The sequence below is a fragment of the Nyctereutes procyonoides genome, unplaced genomic scaffold (assembly GCF_905146905.1).
Source record: "Nyctereutes procyonoides isolate TBG_1078 unplaced genomic scaffold, NYPRO_anot_genome, whole genome shotgun sequence".
Taxonomy (NCBI): domain Eukaryota; kingdom Metazoa; phylum Chordata; class Mammalia; order Carnivora; family Canidae; genus Nyctereutes; species Nyctereutes procyonoides.
Window position 1 is genome coordinate 17212643 of NW_026575133.1, and position 25993 is coordinate 17238635.

The following is a 25993-nucleotide window of genomic DNA, read 5'->3' on the forward strand; positions in this document are numbered from 1 at the left end:
TGTGTTTCTTTCGTTTCAGCAACTTGATGTTTGGGTTTACGATGGGCAATTATGAGAATTGTTGCTCAAAATTTATCTATTATAATAGATTGAGTTAAATGGTTAAAAGGTTTTTAACTGTATAATTTTCAAAATAATGTAAATGAATATTTTCCTTTGTTAAACAGAGAAACCATCAGCATGCTACCTTTTCCAAGCATATTTTTAGGAATGATGTTCTCTTGTGATAAATTAAAAGTTATTCTACAGTAGTTTTTAAAAAGAATTTCTGTGATCAGATATAATTAGGAAATATTAGTTAGATGTGGTTTAAGAGACTTTTATTGGTGGTGATGTCACTGTACTCTGCTTTTACTTTTACTCAATCTTTTACTCTGCTTATGTACCTCATGAATATTTAAGAGAGGTTATAACATACAATATTTTCCAATCTGAAGTGACTAGGATACTCTCTCTTTTTTCCCACAGGGAGCTCCCTTTAACAACAATAATAGTATTATTAATAATAGTAATAATAGCAAACACGTATATGCCCGGCATTATTCTAAGCACTTTACCCATATTAATTTAACCCTCACAGAGCTATGAGTTAGGATATATATATATATATATATATAGGTTCCATTTTACGGAAGAGAAACTGAGATATAAAGAACAAGTTCAGATCATCAGCTAGGAAGAAGGTAGAGTTTAAACTAAGTCACTTGGATTCTTGAGTTCATGTTCCTAGCCACTACATTATACTACTTCTCTTACTAACTAACATCTAGGACAGTGGAGTTCTGCAAAGTGTAGTTTGGGAGTGCTGACTTAGAGGCTTTGAATGGCTTATTCTCTGGTCACAGAAGTAACAGTTACATGTTTATGTTGTGTACTCTCCACCCTTGAAACTCTGCCTGTATTAGAGAAGCTGAGAAGTAGGCCATTAGACCCGTATCATTCTTTGTTTCTCCATGTGTTTATAGGATACTGTAGAACTTTGTGACAAAGTGAAGTAGTAAATATGATGGTTTCTTAACCTGAGGTACATAGGCTAGTAAGAAATGCTTGAATGGCCTTCAGGATCTAGGAATCCCGTGAAATTGTTTGTGACATCTTACGGGCACATATATTTTTCTGAGGAAAGAATTCATAATTTTCAATGTATTATCAAGGGAGTATATCTTCCAAAATTGTTAAGTCATTCATCTAGATGTGAAAAGATTAAAATTATTTTTAATGCTTTCTAGTCTAGGTAATAGATAATTAAGATAATTTTAAAAATATTCTCTTCTGATGGATACTACTAAAGTAACCATTATCCAATGAGCCCTGTCATTAGCAAAACTTATTCTTGAAAAAAACATATCTTGGGAAACAGTTTTTATGTGGAAGTATCATACTACTTATATTAAAATCCCAGTTTTAAATACAAATTTTATTTATTTTGGCAAGATTTACATATGTTGTAAAATGATTACAATAGGTTCAACTGACATCCATCTTTCCCTATAGATACAATTAAAAAAAGGGGGGGGGAGAAAAATATATTTTAGGGGGGTTTACTTTGAGATAAATTTTTAAGTGGAAAAAAATTGTCTTGTGACTATCTTGTCTTTTAGGACCCAACCCTGGAAGAAAAGATGGAATATTTTCAGAGTCAACTTTTAACTCACCACAGGGTGTAGCTATAAGGAATAATATCATATACGTAGCAGATACTGAAAACCACCTTATAAGAAAGGTAATTTTCAATTTTAAGTAAACTTTTACTACTTCTAATCGGAAAAAAATTATATTTACTTGCTACATTAAATATTTGAAATGAGAGGGTGATGCTTAAATCCTTCAAATCCTCTTTGTTACACTTTTTTCAGAGTTAACTGCTTTAGTTTTATTCTTAGGTGTCTTAATTTCCTGTGTATCAGCCTGTAGTTGTCACAGAAGACAAACCTACCAATCAAGTCCTTTTTTTATCCTTTGTTTCAAAGTGCCTAATCACCCCCAAAGCTCCTTATTTGGAGGTATTTTCTAACCACTGTTTACAGAGTGAAGCTTTGTCCTTTTTTTGGTTAAAATTTCCTCAAACCTAAAACAAACAAACAAACAAAAAAAAAAACAGAAAAAAACATACCACTCCCACCTCCCTTCAGCTCTTATGCTTTACCTGGAAATACGTATCAGTCAGTCTTAAAATTTGTTTTACCTCATTCCAAAAGTTATTAAAAATGAACTAATATGGGCAGCCCGGGTGGCTTAGCGGTTTAGTGCTGCCTTCAGCCCAGGGTGTGATCCTGGAGACCTGGGATTGAGTCCCACGTCAGGCTCCCTGCATGGAGCCTGCTTCTCCCTCTGCCTGTGTCTCTTCCTCTCTCGGTGTGTGTGTCTCTCAGGTATAAATAAATAAAATCTTAAAAAAAAATAAAAAAGAACTAATACATAAAGGTAAAAAAGGTTCATATCATCTGTTCTATCTCCCCAGAGGTAACCAATCATTCTTAAAACTTTTATCGTTTTAGTAATTTTTTTAAAAGTCAGCTGAGGGATCCCTGGGTGGCGCAGCGGTTTGGCGCCTGCCTTTGGCCCAGGGCGCGATCCTGGAGACCCGGAATCGAGTCCCACGTCGGGCTCCCGGTGCATGGAGCCTGCTTCTCCCTCTGCCTGTGTCTCTGCCTCTCTCTCTCTCTCTGTGTGACTATCATAAATGAATAGAAATTAAAAAAAAAATAAAAAAATAAAAGTCAGCTGAATTTGATTATCCTGAATTAAATATTTTAAAATTCATGTTCACAAATTAAATGGCTCTATATTTTCTTATGCTGTTCTCACCTGATTTTGGAATCAAGGTCACACCAACTTCATTAAACGAGCTAATTAGTTTTTGCTCTCTTTTCTGTTTTTTGGAATAATTTGTCTAATATAGGAATTAATGGTTTTTGAATATTCATTAAGACTCCTCTGTAACATCATCTGGACCTGTGGCTTTTTGCAAAGAGGAATTATCTTAACAGTTTTTGATATATTTTTTAAATCAAGATGGATTTCAAGGGCCCATCCCTAGCTGCCTGTTGTATTTTGCAGATTGGGCTCAGTTAAAATACAAATAAGGTTACATTGATGAATATTCTTTACAATTTCAGGAGATTATAGAACAGCCACTAAAAATAATGTAAGAGGATACTGCTTAAATCAATGTAACTCACCATAGTAACAGAATAAAAGATAATAACTATGATTGCTTTGCTAGATTAGATATTAAATGCTTGTTAATGTTTTTCTATTTATGATAAAATTAATAAACTTGAAACAAGTATCCTCAATATGATAAAGAACATCTATAAGAAGCTTATAACTCTGATTAATGTGAAATAGTGAATGTTTTTCCTCCAAGCCTGGGAACAAGGGAAGGATCACCATTCTCACCACACCTGTTAAAAGTTACCCCCAGTGTAAGTACTAGCCATTGTGATGAGGCAGGAAAGAGAAAAGGCATACGCTGAAAAAGAAGAACTGTCTATTTGCCAATTGCATGTCACATACATAGAAAATTCTAAGAAATCTATAAAAAAACTACTTGAACAAATAAATGAATTTAGGAAGGTTGCAGAATACAATGTCAATATAAAAAGATGAACAGTATTTTTATATACTAGTAATAATAAATTAGGTTGGAATTTTTAAATTTTATTTACAATAATAAAAAATACATAGAATAAATTTAACAAAATACATGCAAGAACTGTATACTTAAACTCTAACATTACTAAGAAAAAAAATAATCCAGTAATTGGATTGGAAGGCTCAATATCCATTCTCTCCAAATTGATCTGTGGATTCAATGCAATCTCAATCAAAATTCCATCAGGCTCTTTTGTTTGTTTGTTTGTTTTAAAGATATTGACAAGCAGGTTCCAATATTTTTACTTGGAGGTGGCAGAACAAAGGTTTACTGTATCTAAAACAATCTTGGAAAAACAAAGTTAAAAGACACTATCTAATTTCAAGACTTACTCTAATACTACACTAGTCAAGACAGTGTGGTACTTTTACAAGGATAGATGTATAGTTCAGTAAAAAAGAATAGAATGTCCAGAGGTAACCTCATAACCTACACAGTTACTTAATTTTTCAAAAAGCATCAAAATAATCAAGGGAGAAAGGAAAATCATTTCTGCATATTGTACTTGAACAACCAGATACTCATATGTAAGGAAAAAAGAAACATGACCCCTACTTCACACATCAAATACAAACATCAATTCAGTATTCATCAGAGACCTAAATATAAATGTTAAAACCATAAAGTTTTTTTAGAAGAAAACAGAATTTTTGTGACTTGCAGATTGGAAACGTTTCATAAAGACCGAACATAGAAAAATCCTAAAAGAAAAAAAATGATAAATTTGAATATATCAAAATTTAAACCTTCTTAAAATTTACTATTAAGAAAATGAAGACAAGCTACAGGCTGTCAGAAATTAGTCACAACAATTTACAAAACATATCTGAAGGGATTAGAATCCATGAAATATAAAGTTTCCTACAAATAAGTGGCAAAGATTTAAAGACATTTTTTCAAAAGATGTAAGAATGGCCACAAACTCATAAAGTAATCAATATCACAGATTAAAAAGGAATGCAAAGTAAAACCACAATGAAAGGGGCACCTGGATAGCTCAGTCTGTTAAGTATCTGCCTTCGGCTCAGGTCATGATCCTAGGGTCCTGGAATGGAGCCCTGTATCAGGCTCCCTGCTCAGTGGGGAGTTTGCTTCTCCCTCTGCCTCTGCTGCCCCCTCTGCTTGTGTTCACCTCCTCTTCCTCTCTCTCTCTCTCACACAAATCTTAAAAAAAGAAATCACAGTGAAATACATCCACTGTAATGGTTAAAATTAAAAAGACTGACCAAAAATAAAAGACAACACCGTAGGTGGACAAGACAAGGATGTAGAGCAGTTGGAACTTGCATACATTGTTGGTGGAAATTCAGAAATGATAGATCACTGGGGAAAAAAAACCTGGCAGTTTTGTTTTGTTTTAATCAAACTAATCCTATACCTGCCCTATATAGTCCTGGGTATGTACACAAAAGAAGTGAAAAAATACATTCACCAAAAGGCTTATATACAAGAATATTGAAAGCAACTCTATTTGAAGGCCCCAAACTGGAAATAGTCCAAGTATCCATCCGTAGAAAAATAAGTTAATGAACTGTGGCATACTCCTATGATGGAATACTGAACAAACTACTTATAGATGAATAAATCTCAGAAACCTGTTTGGTAAAAGGCTCACACGCAAGAGTCCGTGCTTTTTGGTTCAGTTTATCTGAAGTCTTAGAAGAGATCCATGATGGAAAAACAGTACTCTGCCTCTGGGGGTAGGAGTGATTGGAAGGAGGCTTAAGGGGACTTAACAGAATGAAGATCTCATTTGATATCTTTATGTAAGTTGAGGCTACACAGAGGAATGCATTTATGAGAATTCATTGAATGATACATTTAAGGTATGTGCATTTCATTGCAAATTTTGCCTCAAGAAAAAAAGGAACTAAAAAATATGGAACTCTTGTTAATTTTAAGTATGCAGAGATATTTAGGGTCAGTGTACTCTTGTTTACAGTTTATGTTGAAATGCATCAAAAAGTGTAAATGAATTGAGGGACAGCTCAGTAAGATACATGATAAAGCAGGTAAGTGAAATGTTTATATGAAGTGGTGGGTGTATGGATGTTTGACGCAAAATTCTTTCAACTTTTATGTTTGTTTGATAATTTTCATGGTAAAATGTTGGGGGAAGGTCTCAGGAGTTGAAAACCAAAGCATCTTGTTTCAGTAGACTTCATTATCTTAGTTTATAAAGTAGAGGCAGTATAATGTAGTAGAGCTAGAACTGCCTGGGTTTAAATCCTAGATCTCAACATACCAGCTATGGGATATTGGGAAAGCTGCTTTATGATCTGTGCCTCAATTTCCTCAATATTAATCATAGGATTATTATGAGGAAGGAAGGATGGATGGATGATTCTTGGATCAATGCCTAGCACATATTAAGCTCTGTATTTGTCAAGTACTAGACAAGCATAATTGAAATACATACATTTAGTTTTAAGAAACATGCACCTTTCTAGATTTTGCTTTGAAATTTCAAATTTCACTTTCTTTTAACATATTTTATAGTTAGGATGACATCAACACCAATCCTGGTAGAGGCCATGGTGAGGGAGGGGGAATGAATGGAAGGGGAAATGAAAAGGACTGAGTTTTGTGCATTTGAATAACAAGCTCACCCTATACTTGATTAGCCTTTTTCTTTTAACTTTTTATTTAAAGAGTATTTGTGTTGCAGAAACTTTCTGTATGTTCTGTTGGAAATCTTCAGGTACCAAAAGGAAAAAAAAAGTAACATGCATTTCATAAAACATGTTGATTTTTGTAGATTGATCTAGAAGCTGAGAGGGTGAGCACTGTAGCCGGCATTGGAATTCAAGGTACAGATAAAGAAGGTGGAGCTCCAGGAGAAGAACAACCCATTAGTTCCCCTTGGGATGTAGTTTTTGGAATGTCAGGTATGTAAACTTTTAGTAGTAAATATAAGTTACTTTTCCTTTAATAAATGTAAGATTTTTAAAATATTTGGGGGACATCATTTGGATTAATTCTAGTTGCTAGTTATTTTATATTTTTGTTACCTATGGTGGGATTTGTTAATTGTGTAACAATAAAGCCAGCAGTAATATATGTAAGTTACAGTATATATTATATGTAACATTTTATACACACAATAGACTATATATTACTCTGAGGTTAAAGAATTTTGTCGTAGCTGCAGTTTCCAATTAATAGTTCTGAATATTCTTAAATTGGAAAGACTGTAGTTTCAGAACTTCAGATGATTATTCATGAACTATGCTATTTAACAATGTCCTTTTTATTTACTCTAATTTGAAAAGAAATCAAGACGTGATAGTTGCTTTTTATAGATTATTAAAATTTGTACTGAAATAGGATAGCTACTTTTGGGTAATTAAAAAACTTTAGTGAATTATGTAGGTATTTACAATGAGATATTTACATTATTTTTATAATCTTATCTATATTAATTGACTAAAATATAATGTAGGAGCATTAGTACTCTTTATTTTTCATTGGCCCCCAGTGATTCTGAGATAGTTATCTACAGATCTAAAACCAGAGTAATGAAAAAAGAAAGTTAGTAGAATACATTGAAAATGGAATTTGGGGATCCCTGGGTGGCGCAGCGGTTTGGCGCCTGCCTTTGGCCCAGGGCGCGATCCTGGAGACCCAGGATCGAATCCCACGTCGGGCTCCCGGTGCATGGAGCCTGCTTCTCCCTCTGCCTGTGTCCCTGCCTCTCTCTCTCTCTCTCTCTCTCTCTCTCTGACTATCATAAATAAATAAAAAAATTAAAAAAAAATTAAAAAAAAAAAGAAAATGGAATTTGGGACTAGATGGTTTGTATGATTTGAATTATATTTATAGGGTGAATAAGCACGGGCTTGGTTTAATGGCTTTACATTTGAGATAATTTCCTATTGTGATGTTAATTTGGTTATAATTCTAAGACCTTCATTTTTTCCATTGTGATTATCTTTATAAGACTTTTAATATCAAATAATTGAATGAACTCTAGTATTACTGCACTTAATAAGAACTTAGGTATTTTGCATATGTTACTTTTGAGACTTTTATTTTTGGAATTCTGTGTCCTAATCATGAGTTGTTTTAGTGGCTCGAAGGGAGAGGGAGCAGTGTGTCCCAGGTACAATCAGTAAGGGAATATATGCAGAGAATTGTAAAACATAGTAAAGCCAGCTACAGTTCAGTCTTCTTTTTGTTACCATACACCCACAATTCTAAATAATTAAAAATATTCATCCCCACCAGGACCATCTATCAGTCCTGCCTCCTTGGCAAGAGTACACTGAACTATTGATACACTGAACTATTTGAACATAAATCTTATAGATAGAAAAATAGGGAAACATCTCTCTCAGTAAAATAGTCAAAGTGGATGAGAATTGTTACTTTGATATGCTGTTACCCTCCCTCATGGTAAAAAAATGGTCTCTCCTTAGTATGTACCCCCCCCCCCCGGGATTTAAAGCTAATAGTGCATATAGCAATTCAGCTATAGATATTTACATTTTTGCAAATTACAGTTTCTGTTTGCTGTATCTGTTAATAATTGCCACAGTAACACTTCATAATAAATCATCCCAAAACACTCATACAAACCTAAACCTTTATTTCTCAGATAGGATTGGGGTTCAGCTGATCAAGGCTAAGCCTGGGCCTGGTTCCAAGATGTTGTTTGGGTCTAGATCTGCCCCATTTGTTTCTCAACTTCTTTGAACCAGTAGCTGTCTGAGGCATATTCTTTTGGCAAAAGGCAGGAACACAAGAGAGTAAGCCCAGTTACACACATTTTAAGCCTTTGCTCACGTGGGATCTGCTTACCTATATTTTATTAGATGTGTCACATGACTAAGCTCAAAGTCATGGGACAGGGCTATGCACTTTGCCTACAATGAGGCCATGAAAGGGGTGTGGATGTATAATGGAACAGAGAAGTGAAGAAGTAAGACTAGTAATTCAGTCTATCACATAAATCAGTTTATATTGCTTAAAAATAGGATGTACTTTACTGGATACTTTATTTAGTCGGATTTACTTAAATATTTTTTTTCTAGGCTAAAAGTTTTTCATACTTTGTAGCATGGAATCTCTGGTTGTTTATTTCCTATTGAGAATGTACCCAAATTGTTTTCTAAGGAAATCTTGGCTCTATAGACAAAGTACTCTCTCAGCTTCCAACTGGAGTAATATGCTGAGACTCATGTCTTTATTAAGCTCAGTTCTCAGTAAAGGAAGTGAGACTTACCTTAGCTCAACAGATCATTAAGAACATATGGCTCCACATTTCACTTACAGCTCAGAATAGCTTTGCTCCAGGTACTTGGCAAAAGTAGTACTCTTGAATGCACTTAAGCTTAACAACTTTCAAACTGCTAAGAGAAAATGGTTTTCAAGCATTATATCTTGAAGGACTTATAATCACAATGACTATTCTAGTCCAACAGTTTTTAACCTTGAGTTATACCCCAGGGATTCCTGGTTAGGCTTTTTCAGGTACTTAAACTTCCCAGAAATTCTATATTAGATTTGGGGCAATTGATCAGATTCTCATCAGAATTTCAAAGTTATACATTACCCAAAAACATTTTAGAGCCACTACTTGAAATTACTCTAAAATCTAATCCTAGATTAGATTTGCCAAGTATGAGGAAATTGCATCACAGAATATTTGTTCTTACAGTTGTGTTTACTAAACAGTATTTTGGCATCAAGTCATTCATTAAAAAATGTATCAAAACATAAATACATTTATTTATATCTATGTGTGCATATGTGTTTCATATTATGTATTTCATCAAAACACAATCCTGTAGGACTTGTTACCATTTTTATGATAGGAACTTGCTGGTAGTTTAATCATTACCTTATAAATAAATTTCTTTACAGATAATTAATACTTTTTTCCAAAATATCAAGTTTGTTTTAAGCTCCTTGATAATTTGAATATCATAACTGATTATATTTGCTTTGTTTTATTACCAGAAACCTTAGATTATCTTTAGCAAAGTATAATGAAAGCATGCATTCATTTTTTGGTATTAGTACAGCTGCATCTCTTTTCTACCCTGTTTCCTGTTGCTTCAATTTCTTTATTTTAAATTTATTAGTGTTTGTTTCTTTGTAAGCTACCTGAATCCTTTGTGGAAATAAAAGTATAAGTAAATGGAGTAGGATCCATTACTGGTGTAATTAACTGTGATAATTGATCCACATAGGAAAAAAAAAAACTTTAAAATCTGGGAATTGGGATCCCTGGGTGGCGCAGCGGTTTGGCGCCTGCCTTTGGCCCAGGGCGCGATCCTGGAGATCCAGGATCGAATCCCATGTCGGGCTCCCGGTGCATGGAGCCTGCTTCTCCCTCTGCCTATGTCTCTGCGCCTCCCCCCCCCCCCGACTATCATAAATAAATTTAAAAAATGTAAATAAAATAAAATAAAATAAAATCTGGGAATCATAAAAGTAAAAATGCTTTCTTCTAAGAACTATAAATGTACATTTTTTAGCCAATCTTTTGATGTAGAACCAAAACCTTTTCTTCACGTAGCCTCTGATGGGTATTATACCACTCAAAATATATTGCTTTGGTTTCCTTGAAGTGTCATGAGAATTGTCTTTCCACACTTAGTTCAACAATTTGACTTAGATACTTGATTTTATTAGGTCTTCTCCAAAGTGTACAACTTTGTTTTCATAAAAACAACTTTGCATTCATATTGAATTGGTTGCTGTACATATAAATTATGTAATCGTACAACTGGTTTAAATAGATGTGGAATTAAATGCAACTTGAGGGACACCAGGGTGGCTTAGCGGTTGAGCATCTGCCTTTGGCTCAGGGCATGATCCCACAGTCCCGGGATCGAGTCCCACACTGGGCTCCCTGCATGGAGCCTCTTCTCCCTTTCCCTCTGCCTCTGTCTCTGCCTCTGTCTCTGCCTCTCTCATGAATAAATAAATAAAATCTTAAAAAAAAAAAAGCAACTGGAAGGGGACTGGCTGATAAAAATGGTTCTTGTAAACACTTAAGTTTTTTAGTACATTAAGACAATATTTCTGAAGTTCTACCATAGTTAGGAATTTGAGAGAGGACAGAATTATCAGGAGGAAAACATGGGAAATAGATTCAATGTTGTAATGTCTTCATACATTAGGCTGTCCTGCAGTGCAAATAACAGACCACAGCTACAGCTAGCATTTGCGGACAAGTCTTAGGCATCTGAGTAAGAAACCGAGTTACAGAAGAGACCTACAATATGATTTCTTTTACAGAAAGTTGAATAGGAAGCAAGACTATACAACAAACCTTTGAACAAGGGGGGAGTTAGGGGTGCTGACTCTTCTGTGGGGAAGAAAAATCTGTGTGTAATTTTGACTACCCCAAAACTTAACTACTACTAATAGCCTGCTGTTGCCTGGAAACCTTACTGACAACATAAAGTTGATTGATGTGTATATTGTGTATTATATATGTTATATATTCTTACAATAAAGTAAGCTAGAGAAAAGAAAATGTTAAAAAATAAGAGAAAATACAGTATAGTATACAAGACCCATCCACCAGTAATGGATCCTACTCCATTTACGTATACTTTTATTTCCACAAAGGATTCAGGTAGCTTACAAAGAAACAAACACTAATAAATTTAAAATAAAGAAATTGAAGCAACAGGAAACAGGGTAGAAAAGAGATGCAGCTGTACTAATACCAAAAAATGAATGCATGCTTTCATTATACTTTGCTAAAGATAATCTAAGGTTTCTGGTAATAAAACAAAGCAAATATAATCAGTTATGATATTCAAATTATCAAGGAGCTTAAAACAAACTTGATATTTTGGAAAAAAGTATTAATTATCTGTAAAGAAATTTATTTATAAGGTAATGATTAAACTACCAGCAAGTTCCTATCATAAAAATGGTAACAAGTCCTACAGGATTGTGTTTTGATGAAATACATAATATGAAACACATATGCACACATAGATATAAATAAATGTATTTATGTTTTGATACATTTTTTAATGAATGACTTGATGCCAAGATCCTGTACAGCACAGTACTATACTGTTTTGGTAGAAAAAAATCTTTATATAAGTGGACCCATGTATTCAAACCTGTTCTCAAGGGTCAGCTATCCATTGAAAGATCCATTGAGACATGGTAAAATTGAAAAAGCAAAGAAAAAAATGAAAAACACAAATTTTTAGATCAGTGGTTCCTTGTGGGAAAAGGAGGTGATATGATCATGGGAGAGAACCATAAGATTTTCAGACAGTACTCTTCGTCTTCAGCTTAGTGGTGTGCACATTGAGTTTTAGTTATTAAACTTTGTATATAACATGTATCCTTTTTTATGTTAAATTAAAAATTGAACTTTAAAAAGAAAGCCATAGATTAAGTAAAAAGAATGAAAAATAATGAGGACAAATCATAATTGAGTATCTTATCAAGAGGCCCAGTTAATAAACAACATACTTCAAGAGATAACGTGAAAGGTACTTGAATATCTGTTTTAAATATGTATGTAACATGTATATGTATGTATGTATTTTAAATAGTGACTGAATAGCCCAATCATGCCATTCATATTTTTATCAGTAATAAAAGCATAAAAATAATTAACATAAAATGATTTGTACCGAAGATTGTTTCATCATAGTTAATTTTTTTATTATCACTGTGAATATAGTCAGAGCTTCATAATGCACTAAAAATAATTACTACAATAAATTTATATTTTTTTCAGAATGCTTGCCATGTTTCTAAGAGATTTTTTATCAGAAAGGTCAAAACCCCTGCCTGTCTCTAAGTGCTTTAGACTTTACCTGATTTAGAATAATTTTTGGAAAGGACAATATGCCTGAATCCCATTAACCATCCTTGGCCCTTTAATCAGCATTTGATAATTTAGCTGTTCTTACCCAACCTTAAATGATTGAAATCCAATTGTTTGGTGTGCTAGCTTAAAAATCTCATGTTGGTGCTTAGATAACTCTTATGTGCTTAGATAATATGCTTCTCTGACTTCCATTAATATGTTATAATATACCTCTAAGATAATCAAGTGATAGATTTTTCTTTTTAGGAATAAATTTTTTACAATATGACTTCTTATTTTGTTAAAAACAATTGTAGTTTTATATTTAAAGTTTGAGAGAAGAGTCTTTTATTATCACATTGACTTTGTATTTATAAGATTTTTTTAATATAAATATAAAATATATATAAGATATAACTTATAGAAAGTGACATTCACCCTTATTAGAAATAAGTTCTACGTATTTTGACAAACATATACACATTTATAACCATTACTACAATCAAGATAAATTTCTATCAGCCCAAAAAGTTCTCATGACCCTTTGTTCAGTCTCTCCTTCCTACCATCTCTACTGCCCACTCCTCCTGCTGGCAACAATCCTCTATTTCTTGTTGCTCAGTATAGTCTTTATGTCTGGCTTCTTCCATTTAGCATAATGTGCTTTTGACATTCATCCCTGTTGCTTATATCAGCAATTTGTTCTCTTAATTTTAAGTAGTATTCCATTGTATGGCTGCATCACTATTTGCATATTAATTTACTAGTTGAGAGTTGTTTTGGATATCTGTAGTTTTTGGCAATTATGACTAAAACCTCTGTAAACATTTGTGTACAGGTTTTTATGTGGATATATGTATTTATTTCTCTTGGGTAGATGCTTAGGAATTGAAATTGCTGGGTCATATGGTAAGTGTGTGTGTTAGTTTTATGAGAAACTGCCAAACTGTTTTCAAAATAGTTTTCTTAGAGTCCCATTCCCAAGTGTCCTTCTGGAATAATATTCTTTTAGCTTAGAGAACTTCTGTAACATTTCTTGAGGCATGTATCTGCTGACACCAATTTCTCTTGGCCTTCTTTAAGTGGGGGATTGGAGGTGGGATGTCTGAAAAAGTATTTAGCCTTCATTTTTGAAAGACATTTTTTTACTCCATATGCAGGTCTGGATTGACTTTATACACACACACATACACGCTTTGAAGACGTCATTCCATTATCTTATAACTTACATAGTTTTAAACAAGAGGTATAATTTTTTTCATAGTTTCTTAATATATATAAAGTGCATTTTTTCTTTGGCTGTCATCAAGATTTTCTCTTTGGTTTTCAGCAGTTTGACCAATACGTCTAGGAGTTATGAGGTTAGAATTCTTTAGTCTATAGTTTTGTGTCCTTCATTATCTGTGGAAAAATTGTCACCTATCATCTCTTCAAATATGTTTTCTGTTCCTATCTTGTTCTTTCTGGGATTTCAGTTACTTATATGTCAGACTCTGATACGTTCTATCCAGCAACTTTTACATACCATGTTGTTTTATTTCACCTTTTTTTTGTGTGTTTCAGTTCAGATAATTTATATTGATTTATCTTTAGGGTCATTGTTTCCTCAGCTGTGTTTAGTCAACTGATGAGCCTATTGAAGGAAATTTTTATCACAGATTCTTTTCTGTATAGCATTTCCATTTTAGTATTTCCTATAGATTCCATCTATCTGCTTAAATTCTTCATCTATTTTGGTATGTTGGCTACCTCTTTTTCTAGATTCTTTTTTTTTTAAGATTTTATTTATTTATTCATGAGAGACAGAGAGAGAGAGGCAGAGACACGGGCAGAGGGAGAAGCAGGCTCCATGCAGGGAGCCCGACGTGGGACACAATCCTGGGTCTCCAGGATCACACCCTGGGTGTGCTAAACTGCTGAGCCACCCGGGCTGCCCACTTTTTCTAGATTCTTTAACATAGAAAGTTTAGTTCTTTCAAAGTCCATGTGATACAATTCTAAATTTCAGGTTGTTGCTGAGTCTGTTTGTTGATTGCTTTATCTCTTGAAAATGGGATTTTGGTTTGGGTGGTTTTGTTTTGTTCTGCTTTGCTTTTATGTGTGTCTTCTCATTTTTTAATTATATTCCAGTAATTTTGAATAGAACTCCAGAGGCTGATAGGATCAGTAGTGTTTATGCCATAAGGGAGGTTGAGACAATTTAGTCAGAACCTAGGCTAGGTCTGGGTTTTATTATTGCTGTGGTTACTGTCAGTTTATCATAGCTTTCGGATTCCTCTTGCAGTGGTTGCAGTTGCCTTAGCATGGGGGCCTGTAGCTGGAGCGTTTTTCTCAGTGTCAGTACACCATCAACTTTCAGCTATCCTGCACAGCTGAGCCATGGAAGGCTTGTGTCTCTGCACTCTTGCAGTTCTCCGAAGATAGATTGCTGCTGTTTATTCTGTACCAGGCTGCACTGGGCCTAAGAAGGTATTCTATTCCAGTTAGCCTCAGTCTTGGAGAGACCCTGTGTCCCTGCCTCCATGAAAGGAGTTTTTTTGTTTGTCCCCATTCCTTCTCTCTCTGGCAGCTAAACACTGAGTGGTTTTGAGGAGTTTTCTGCTTCTCCCCAGCAGTGGGAAACCTATATTGGTATCAATCAGTATGGGGTCTTTGGCCTAAAATAGTTCTCTGCCCCTCCCCCAGAGGTAGAGAGGGTTTTTCCTTCTACCCTTCTCCTGTGCCCTGCGATTGGTCTTTTCCTGTGCCCAGGGGATGTTAGGTTTTACTGCTTTCTTCTAATGGCCTGAGATTTTGCTTCCTAAGAGATTTAGAGACTAGTGTAGAAAAATCTATTTATACAAATGGACAATTTTATAGATGCTATTTAGAGGGTTCTAATCACTGGGATCTATTTTTTATCATAGCTGCTTAAAATAACAGTGAATTTTTAAAGGCTAGATGGCAGGTAATTTTATTTCCATATTTCATTTGCTGATTTTATTCCTATCTTCTAAAATTATTTCACTAATCCTTACAATTATGAGAGATATTGCCTTTTAAAATACTTGCAAAACCTTTTCAAACTTTTGACAGTCTTTTTTTTTTAAGTGACCTGAAAATCCGTAATACTAAATGCACTCTTAATTTAAAATTGAAATGTTCATGACTGTTACATTCTTGTTAGAAGGAACAAAACTAATACCCATACTTGGTGATATAATTGTGTGCTTTAGATTTCAAAATCCAGGGTGAACAGTATAAATTATTAATATGATTCTTGTTGGTTTAGTAGACATTATAAATGCCAGGCTACCTTTTTCCCTTTTCCCTTTTTTTTTCTTTCTTTCTTTCTTTCTTTTTTTTTTTTAACTCTCATTTTATCTGCAAGAACAAACTCTTCAGCCCTCAGTGAAATGATCAGGCCAAGTAAAAACTTCCTGAGAGGCAGCGTAGCATTGACTGGAGCCAGACCTTTTGGGATCTAATTAGTTTTACATTTTAGTAGTTGTGTGACTTTGGACGAATTTATGCCTAGTCTCTTTATGCCTCAATTTCCTCATTTAAAGATATTAATAGTATCTAGCTCAAAAGCTTATTGCAAAAATTAGAATAGTGCCTGGCCCATAGAAAAAGGACCATAGAAGTATTTGCTATAATATAGAGTTTCATCCTGTGAGTCACAAAGAGCTGCTGATAAGCTGAAACAACCCAAAAATGGAAAGGCAAGGGATTGGAAAAAATACTGGTAAGAGATTATTCAGACATAGGCTATTCCACAGGCTACAGGGAGGGAAGGACAGGAGTGAACCTAGGCACACATCCTGGAATAGAGAGCCATTGTTAGATTTGATCAGATCCTTGCTTCTGAGCCTCAAGCATGAGCTAAATCCATCGGGCGGAGGAGGAGGAAGGCAATAGGCCAAGCAGGGACTTGACCAAAAGAACCCAGGCTCACTTCTGTAGTTTCTTCATTCTGATCAGAACACTAATAATCTGGAGTCAGACTCACTAATAGAGTAACTAGTCCAGGTTTAGCCATGTGAGTTTCAGCAAATTATTTAACCCTTTTCTATGGAGATGATAAGAGTAAGACTTGCTAAAGTTGTTAAAGGAAATAATCCCTGTAAGGTGCTTGGTCATTAGCTCAGTGCCTTAAACATAAGAAGTGTTCTAGATGGTCATCAATCTCACCCCCTCCCCTCCCACTGTCATCATTGTCATCATAAGTTGTCACGGGGAATCCCAAGACCCTGAATTCCTGATTTGACACAGCCTTTGCTTCTATACCTTTTCTCATTCCTCAGGCTTCTAAAGGAAATAAGTACACAGAGAGCAAAACCAAACAAACTGTTCACACTTTGCTACTATGAAGTTTGGCTTTCATATAGTAGATCCTGGTTGAATTAGGTTGGTCTGACTGGAGAACTGATGGGGTCTCTCACTCAGCTATACACCAACACAGCTCTCCTTTGGCAAGGTAGAGGCTTTAAAAGCATGTCATCTTCTAATAATTACAGTTTTACTTCTCTTCCTTTTGGGGTATTTTTTGCTTCTTGTACAAATTAGGACTTTTATATGATGGTAAATAAAAGTGTTGATAGCAGATATCTTTGTCTCATTTCTGTTCTCAGGGAAAATGTCTTAGTCACTTTGGGCTGCCATAACAAAATACCACAGATGGGGTGGCTTAAAAACAAATTTATTTTCTCACAGTTCTGGAAGCTAGAAGTCCAAGGTCAAGGTGCCAGCATGATTGGTTTCTGGTGAGACCTTTCTTCTGGCTTATGGATCACCTTTGTACTTTGTCCTCACAAAGTGAGTGTACTTTGTCCTGGAGCAAAATAAATAATTTTGAAAAGCTTTTGATCTATACAAGGTGATAAAGCAGAGACTGAGTCCCCAGAACAAATGGATGCCCTTGTCACTTGTAATATAATTTTTGTTCATAAAAATACTTAACTATGAAAAATTAAATTGAAATACTTTCCCTTAGATTTCATAGGACAGCAATTAAGAACACAGAAAAAGAGGCATCTTGTGATACAGATTTTTTCTGTCGGACTGCCTGGTGTCAGATTCCAGTTCATTTACTAGTGCTGGGGTCCTGGCAAGTTACCTAACCTCTCTAAGGCCTCAGTTTCTTCATCTGTAAAAAAGGCCTAGTCATAGTACCTGTGGGTGTTTGAGAAAAATGTGAGTGATAATTTCTATAAAGTGCTTGGCACATAGCAACCGCAATTTATTGAGAACTGTCAATATTATTTTTGTTGTTAAATTGAAAGATACTTGAAGGTATTATACTTGAAGGAAGAAAAGTTCCATTTGGACACACACTACTTGAAGTTAAAGAAAATACAAATAAGATGGCCTTACCATGATACTTCTTTTAGCATAAGGTATATCTGACGAAATATTTTAGTTAAAAATTCTCAATTATATATAAAAGTCGCTTCAGAATACAGTTTAAAATAGATATATTTTTTAAAGTAGGCTTCACACCCAACTTGGGGCTCAAACTCACGACTGAGATCAAGAGTCACATGCTCCACTGAGCCAGCCAGGTACCCCTAAATTAAAATAAATATTTTAACAGTAGAAATAATTTGAGAAATAGAGCCTTGTCACATTGTAGTAAGTTGTAATATCAGTCTAAGAAAGAAATTTACTTACGAGTTTTAGTAAACAATTATATATTGTAGTCTATATTGTAATATATTGTAGTCTTAACTTTTTTGCATGTCAACTATATTTTTTGGAAAAAGCCTCATAGCCAATGAAACAATGGATTTTTAAATAGCAACTGTGATGTGTATCTAAGTTTAGCTAATCCTGTAGTGGAAATACATTTTTTTTTAATATTTTACTTTTAAGTAGGCTCCATGCCCAACATGGGGCTCAAACTCATGACCCCGAGACCAAGAGTCGCATGTTCTACCAACTGAGCCAGCTTGGTGCCCTAATGGGAATACATATTTGTTACACTATTGAAAGATACGGTTTTTTCATGAAAAATTGTTCAAGGGCAGGCCTGGTGGCACAGCGGTTTAGCACCACCTGCGGCCCAGGGTGTAATCCTGGAGACCCGGGATTGAGTCCCATGTTGGGCTCCCTGCATGGAGCCTGCTTCTCCCTCTGTGTCTCTGCCTCTCTCTCTCTCTCTCTCTCTCTCTCTCTCTCTCTCTCTCTCTCTCTCTGAATAAATAAATAAAATCTTTAAAAAACAAAATTGTTCAAAAACCTGTTATTAAAGCATATGATTTCAGTGGTTACTGCTAGGTATTTGACTGGTGGAGTTTCTGTGAAGAGTATATGTCAACTTACTTTCTCAAATAAGAAATCAAATATTTAAAAACCGTGTGCCCAGAGATGCAGAGGGACATCCTGCTATTAAGAATACTTTGGATTTCTGTGAATTTACACGTAATTTATAAATCTAAAGAAAGAAACCTTTCACAAAGAAAATGGAAAAATTTCAAAAACAACTTAAAACTATAAATATGATTTATAAACATACTGCTGTCATTTTTTAAATATCTGAAACATGTAGAATATTGATATTAACGAGATACATATATAATCATTACTTTTTATTTTATAAAGGTTCAGAGGTCCGAGGAGATGACATTCTATGGATAGCCATGGCGGGGACTCATCAGATATGGGCACTGCTCCTGGACTGTGGCAGACTACCAAAGAAAAAGTAAGCGACAGTATCTTTCTTTGGGTTAACAACACGAATTCACAGAACTCCCTCTCCTCCAGTCTCCGTTCTTGCAGTGCCTCTGTGCTAGTCAGGATGTGCTGAGCTTTGGTACTGTACAGACAGCTCAGATTCTCAGGAGCATCAGAAAAGGTTCGCTTCTTGCCCACTCACATAGGTTCTCTGGGAAGCGCTCCTCTGCCACCAGGCTGATGAAGCAGCCACCACCTGGAGCTTTACCAGTCATCCTGGCAGAGGGAGAGGTGGTGAGTAGTTCAGGGACTCTTCAAGCTTCTACTCTGAAGTGACACACATCCCTTTTACTTACATTTCATCAGCCTGAGTAAGTCTTGTAACCACCATTGCTAACTTCCAAGAACGTGCAAAGATCAGTCCTGTCAAGCCTCCAGAGAGAGAACTAGAAATGTTTGGTGGGCGCTCACCCCTTCACATTCAGTTCACACAGCCCTGCTCATGAATATAAACATTTAAGTACTGTGTGGCAGAGTGGTTCATGGCTCAGGTTTTGTGCCTGAGATTGAATCCTACCTCTGCCACTTATTCTCTGGGAGCTTAGGAGAGCCAATCTAACTTTCCATGCTTCAGTTTCTTTATTTATATCCACTTCCTAGGGTTGATTTGAAAATTAATAGTATGGGGATCCCTGGGTGGCGCAGCGGTTTAGCGCCTGCCTTTGGCCCAGGGCGCCATCCTGGAGACCCGGGATCGAGTCCCATGTTGGGCTCCCTGTGCATGGAGCCTGCTTCTCCCTCTGCCTGTGTCTCTGCCTCTCTCTCTCTCTCTCTCTCTCTCTCTCTCTCTCTCTCTCTCTCTCTCTCTCTCTGTGTGTGTGTGTGTGTGTGACTATCATAAATAAGTAAAAATTAAAAAAAAAAGAAAATAGTATGTATGAAGAGCTCAGCCTCATGCCTGATTTATACAGCAAATGTAGGAATTTTGCTGCCACTGTTGGAGATATAAAGATGAAAAAATAATGTCTCTGCACAGTTTCTTATATCCTTTCTGTAGAGCGTTACCTCTTCTCCCTAACACTCCAGGTAGAACTGACCATGTTTTTCTCTGTGATCTCACTACACTCCCTATGTAGTTATATTAACTGCCCTGATAAGTTTTTCTCTCTCCCCCTCTCTGTTTCTGATTGCACTTATTGGCTTACATAACTATTTCTTCCTACTAGACTGTCCCTTAAAGTAAAATTGTCCCTTATGTAAAAAAGAGGAATACCTGATACCAATAAAATATGAAGTATCAAAGAAGGCTTCCTGGAAGAAGCTGCTAAACTAAAACCAGATAGAGGAGTAGGAGTTAGGGAGAGTGGAGGTTTTCCACTCAGAAATGACACGAGTCATTTCCACTGTCAGAAATGACGCCACTGATGTGAGTAAAAGCTAGATCGTGAAGCGCCTTTTATGTCCTTTTAAGAAATGTGAACATTATTCTGCATGCCTTTATGGAAAGTTTTGAGCTGGCTAGCGACATGATTAGATCTGTGTTTTTGAAAGAACACTGGCAGCATTTGGACTGGGACAAAACTAGAGACAGAGATAGCAGTGAGGGGGCTATGATTATCTCCAGGCAAAAGATGATAGTAGCCTGAACAGTGAGGTGACCAGAGACATTAACATGAGGCATAATTATAAACAGTAGAAAGAAATAACAGAGATGGCCAGAATACACTGTTCAAGTGATGGCTATTTTCGACCTATATGGTCAAGAGTGGGCTAAATTTCCAAATAAGTAGAGTTGTCACTCTTGTTCATAATAGGAAAATGTCCAGTTGGATCACATGGACATGTATCATAGTTTTAATTTTTAAGGATGCTTGATCTTTATTACTGATCTTCCAGTGGTAGAGTCCTAACATTTTAGAAGTTACTTTTTCTCCCCACTCTTTATTTTATTTAATTAAGGAAACTCCTATTTGAAATTAAGATTCACATTAATTACCTTTCATTTGTTTGGCAAATTAGATATCATATGTATTTCTCTGATTACATTTTTGTTTTTTTTAATAAGTGGCCATATTTTATACATTCTATATTCCTTTGCCTCTGTCCCCTGTTCTCCATCTAACTTAGCATTGGGAACATATCAGTAAGTGATTGATGGTCACCTTAGACTTCTGCCTGCTGGAGATGATACATATGTCATCTCATTATTTTGCATCCTGAGTCTGCTTCTTCCCCTCCCTCAACACACCATACCACTCCATCTTCCTTCCACTTCCTCCAGCATAAACCTAGAAGCCAAAGTGTAAAACTTTCTATTACAAAGAGAATCATTGCAAATTCCTTTAAATAGAAATTTCCCTATTGTATCTAAGAAATTGATTTTACAGTTGATTAAGGAAGCATAATGGTCCTGTAAGAAGTTAAGGTGGAATCCAGGGGATCCCTGGGTGGCGCAGCAGTTTGGCACCTGCCTTTGGCCCAGGGCGCGATCCTGGAGACCCGGGATCGAATCCCACATCGGGCTTCCGGTGCATGGAGCCTGCTTCTCCTTCTGCCTGTGTCTCTGCCTCTCTCTCTCTCTCTGTGACTATCATAAATAAATAAAAATTTAAAAAAAAAAGATTTAAGAAGTTAAGGTGGAATCCAGATGTACTATTTCTGGCCATTTGTAGAAGGGGAAAAATAAAAATAAAAAACACACAACTATCCAATCAATGATATAATCATTATTCTTGTCAGGGATTTCCTATCTGGCCATTGAGAATAGTTGCAATTTTGTGTATGTAAAAAAAAAAAAAAGGTCCCAACACAGTGAATAAGTTAATGATTTAGAAAAACTATAGGGAAAGTAAAGCTGACTTGCACACTTGAGGTCAAGGTCACGAGTCTGTTTTTTAACAATGTTTATCACCACCGATTTCATCACTTACATTCATAATAACTAAACTGGACACAACATAATGCTGCTGATTCCACCTTTGAACTTGGCTTTTTTTAGTGAGCTGAAAAAAGGAACCTGCCTTCGGTTTGCTGGAAGTGGAAATGAAGAGAACCGAAATAACGCATATCCTCACAAGGCAGGCTTTGCCCAGCCTTCAGGTCTTTCTCTGGCTCCCGAAGATCCCTGGAGCTGCCTGTTTGTCGCAGACAGTGAGAGCAGTACAGTGAGAACCGTGTCACTGAAAGACGGAGCAGTGAAACACCTTGTAGGAGGAGAAAGAGATCCCATGGTAATACATGAAAATCACTTTTGCATGCTATGCCCAAACCCTTAACCATGCTTGCATATTTTGAATTGTGAAGAATTAATAAAATTCAGGAGAGCCAGTTCTTGGCCTGTTCATAAGTTAAAGTGGAAGTCAGGCCAAAGGAAATCTGAATATAAAGAAACACAAGTGATAAAACCATCTATGAAAAGTCAATTGACTCTACTTGATTACCCAAATGTCAAGGCTTCAGGAAGAACAGAAGGAAAAGATATTGATTACCAAGGGGGGAGGAAAATGTAAATTAGATACTTGACAGTAGGGTAGAAAGAGCACCAGATAAGTAGACTTGACCTGTTCCTGACCAGATATGTATTAATGTGAATAAAACTACCAAGTCCCACAAATTAACACAGGTTCAAAATTCTGTCATTTTTTTGTCTGAATCAAATACCCAAGCCTGTTTATATGAAATCAGACCCATTTCCTCTTTAGCTTAAGTAGCATATATAGTCTTTTTACTTTATACCCTATTCTGTAGCACTATAAAAATTTTAATTTTAAAAAATTAAATTAAAAAATTTTTTGCCTTTTTTTTTTTTAAGAATTTATTTGCTTTTGGTGATGTTGATGGAGTAGGAGTCAATGCCAGGCTTCAGCACCCACTTGGAGTAACTTGGGACAAGAAAAGGAATTTACTTTACGTGGCAGACTCTTATAATCACAAGGTGAGTCTTAACAGAATTATAGAATACCCTGCTTTTCATCTGTGGCATTTAAAAAGCTTAAAGTTCTGTGAGCCTCCTCCAACTGCCACTTTAAAGTAGAGAAGAGTAACAGTCTTTGACAACTATGTACAAGCCTTTGCTGTTCTTTTCTTAGTCCTTTCGTTGCAAAGAGGATATGATGGCACTCGGAGCTGAGGAAGAGACTAAATAAATTGCCTCTGACTACAGCAAAAAATTGTGCATTGCGGTGCATCAAAGATGCCTAGTAACAGGGTAAATAAGAAGACGGCAGGTGGCAGGGAAATTAATATGTTAACTAACAAAGGAACAATTTTGAGCTGTTGCATAGCTGCAATGCTTGCTAGCAAATAATTCCATTTTCAACAGCATTTCCAATTTTGTCTCTTGCACAGATTATTCAACTGTTGCCGTTTTTCTTGCATTTTTCTTTTCTGTAAAAACTAGTGGAAAATGTTAATACCTTGTGATGATACCATAAATTAACATAATTGAGGCACAATTGGGAGTCATTAGGTTTAACATAAGCGGCCAATTCTAAGCCCTTGTTAGATGCTCCTGAAAAAGAAAGTCCCTTCAACTGTGTCTCTTTGTAAGGAAAAAGAATAACATTTAAAATTTTTTTTGATTCCCGAAATAATTTCATCAAAGATTGCTGCCGGGAGATAAGATGTAACTGGGTGTTTTACGTAGTTTTTTAGCCCTCAGAATGTAGTATCTCCCCTGAGACTGTAATTTGAATGTTTGACTTTTCAAGAAAATATGGAAATGCCTTTTTTTAAGATTTATTTATTTGAGAGAGAGCACCCACGTGAGTAGGAGGGAGGGAAAGGGGAGAAGGTGAGGCAGAGAATCTCAAGCAGACTCCCTGCTGTGATTGAGCATGGAACCCAGAACCTGGCTGACTCAGGCCTGGATCTCAAGTCACTACCTGAGCTAAAATCAAGAGTGGCACACTTAACCGACTGAGCCACCCAGGTGCCCTGGAAATGCCTCTTCTTTTTCTGAGATTTATTGAGAATGTTAACGGCACTCAAGTTCTCTGGCTTGTTTTCACTACACTTTTCTATACTACTAACATGAGATTGATCTTCAGATACATATTGCATTGTTCTTTCTTTTTAGATTAAAGCTGTGGATCCGAAAACAAAAAACTGCACAACATTAGCGGGAACTGGAGATGCAAGTAATGTTATCACTTCCAGCTTTACCGAGTCAACTTTTAATGAACCAGGAGGCTTGTGTGTTGGAGAGAATGGCCAGTTATTATATGTAGCAGACACCAATAATCATCAAATTAAAGTGATGGATTTAGAAACAAAAACGATTTCTGTGGTAAGCAATCTAAAAGTATAAGTTTAAAGAGTATCATTTTGAGAATGCTACTAAAGTCCTCATAGCACAGGAGGAGGCACTTTTGGTTAAATCATCTCCAGTCTTGGAAGTGAAACGTGTACATAGAGTAGTCAGTGACGGCCTCCTTCCAGGATGCCCTGCTCTTGTTAAAATAAAAATTCCATTTGTGATGACAGTGTTTAAGATACTGGAAGTTGGAGAGAATTTGAATTTTCATCTATGTTTAAATGTCTGAAAAAAATGTATAGACATATACACACTGCACGTACATACTGCATGGGTTGGGTTGTCCAGGTGTTTTGTTTTTTTTAATGATTCTTGGATTCACCATAGGAAACAAAGATCACACATTAATCTGTTACCAAATAATCTCCCCAAGGAAACTCTAGGAGCCACATTTCTCAACACACTGAAAATAACACTGGAAGAAATTTAAATGCATTATAATCAATTTAGTCTCCCAAAATTTTCAAGCTACCTCTTGATATATTTGAAGAAAAAAAAAAAACCAGCTTTTTTTCTAGAATTCTAGGAATTCCCAAGAAATGTTATGATGGCAGTCTGTATCTTTATTTTAAAATATAAGCGACCTAAATAAATAAAATAAAATAAAAGCATCCTTTCTCCTGACATACATCATCTTATATTCGGCAGTGAAACCTGTAAGTGGAATTATATCCCCTATATTTAAATTGATAAAGTTTTACTTTAATTTCATACTATCTATAAGCATACTGGATGATGAACTTATTAGTTCTGTTTCATTAGTAATGGTAATCTTTTTGATAGGATGAAATGTGTTTCTGAACCTATAAAATAATCAGGTGTGTAAGTAGACACATTTCCAATTCAGGCTAGAATGCAATTAAGTTTTGTTGACAGAGAACCTCGTTTTTCTACTAAGGTTCAAAGATAAGCTCTTTATAATTACTATAAACTACTTGTTCTTTAATTAATAGATTTTCTTTTTTCCTAGCTCCCAGTCTTCAGACCTGACAACGCTGTGGTAGATGGCCCATTCCTAGTAGAGAAACAGAAGACATTACCCAAACTACCTAAATCTGCTCCAAACATTAGACTTTCCCCAGTGGCTGCCTCTCCAGGCCAGACTCTCCAGTTCAAGCTAAGATTAGACCTCCCATCAGGAACAAAGCTGACTGAAGGAGTACCCAGTTGTTGGTTTCTAACAGCTGAAGGTATGAGAATAATCATGCAAACATTCATGTGTGAAATTGTGTTTACCAGGGTACCTTCCAGTAATACAGTGATCTATATCTCAGAGTCTGTTCTAAAGAATGAAATTGATTTTCCCCTTGAATAGGACATTTTTAAAAACATACTCTTTTAACTGAAGTAACTTAGGTTCTTTACAATTCAGTTTTTTTTATTGTTTTACTATTATCTTTTACTTTTCCAGATCTGCATCTATCAAGTGCTTTAGAGCTTTCAAATTGTTGTTCATTTTATTTCAAAAGGACTTTATTTACCAGTTATTAAGCCTGAAGCTACATTTTCTTCTTTAGTGATGCCAGAGGTGGAATTCAAGCCCCATTACTTGCTCGCTATAAGAAAATGG

At 35.6% G+C, this 25993-nt stretch overlaps 1 protein-coding gene across 1 annotated transcript in view; it reads left to right on the forward strand.

The window, feature by feature from the left end:
• The window catches only part of NHLRC2 (NHL repeat containing 2), a 59741-nt gene that overhangs the window by 22900 nt on the left and 10848 nt on the right, over positions 1–25993 (forward strand). Inside the window, exons 4-10 of the mRNA XM_055345869.1 lie at positions 1602–1723; positions 6417–6546; positions 19038–19137; positions 22108–22339; positions 22921–23043; positions 24187–24396; positions 25394–25613. Of these exons, the coding sequence (XP_055201844.1) occupies positions 1602–1723; positions 6417–6546; positions 19038–19137; positions 22108–22339; positions 22921–23043; positions 24187–24396; positions 25394–25613 (1137 nt within the window). The remainder of the gene's footprint in view (positions 1–1601; positions 1724–6416; positions 6547–19037; positions 19138–22107; positions 22340–22920; positions 23044–24186; positions 24397–25393; positions 25614–25993) is intronic.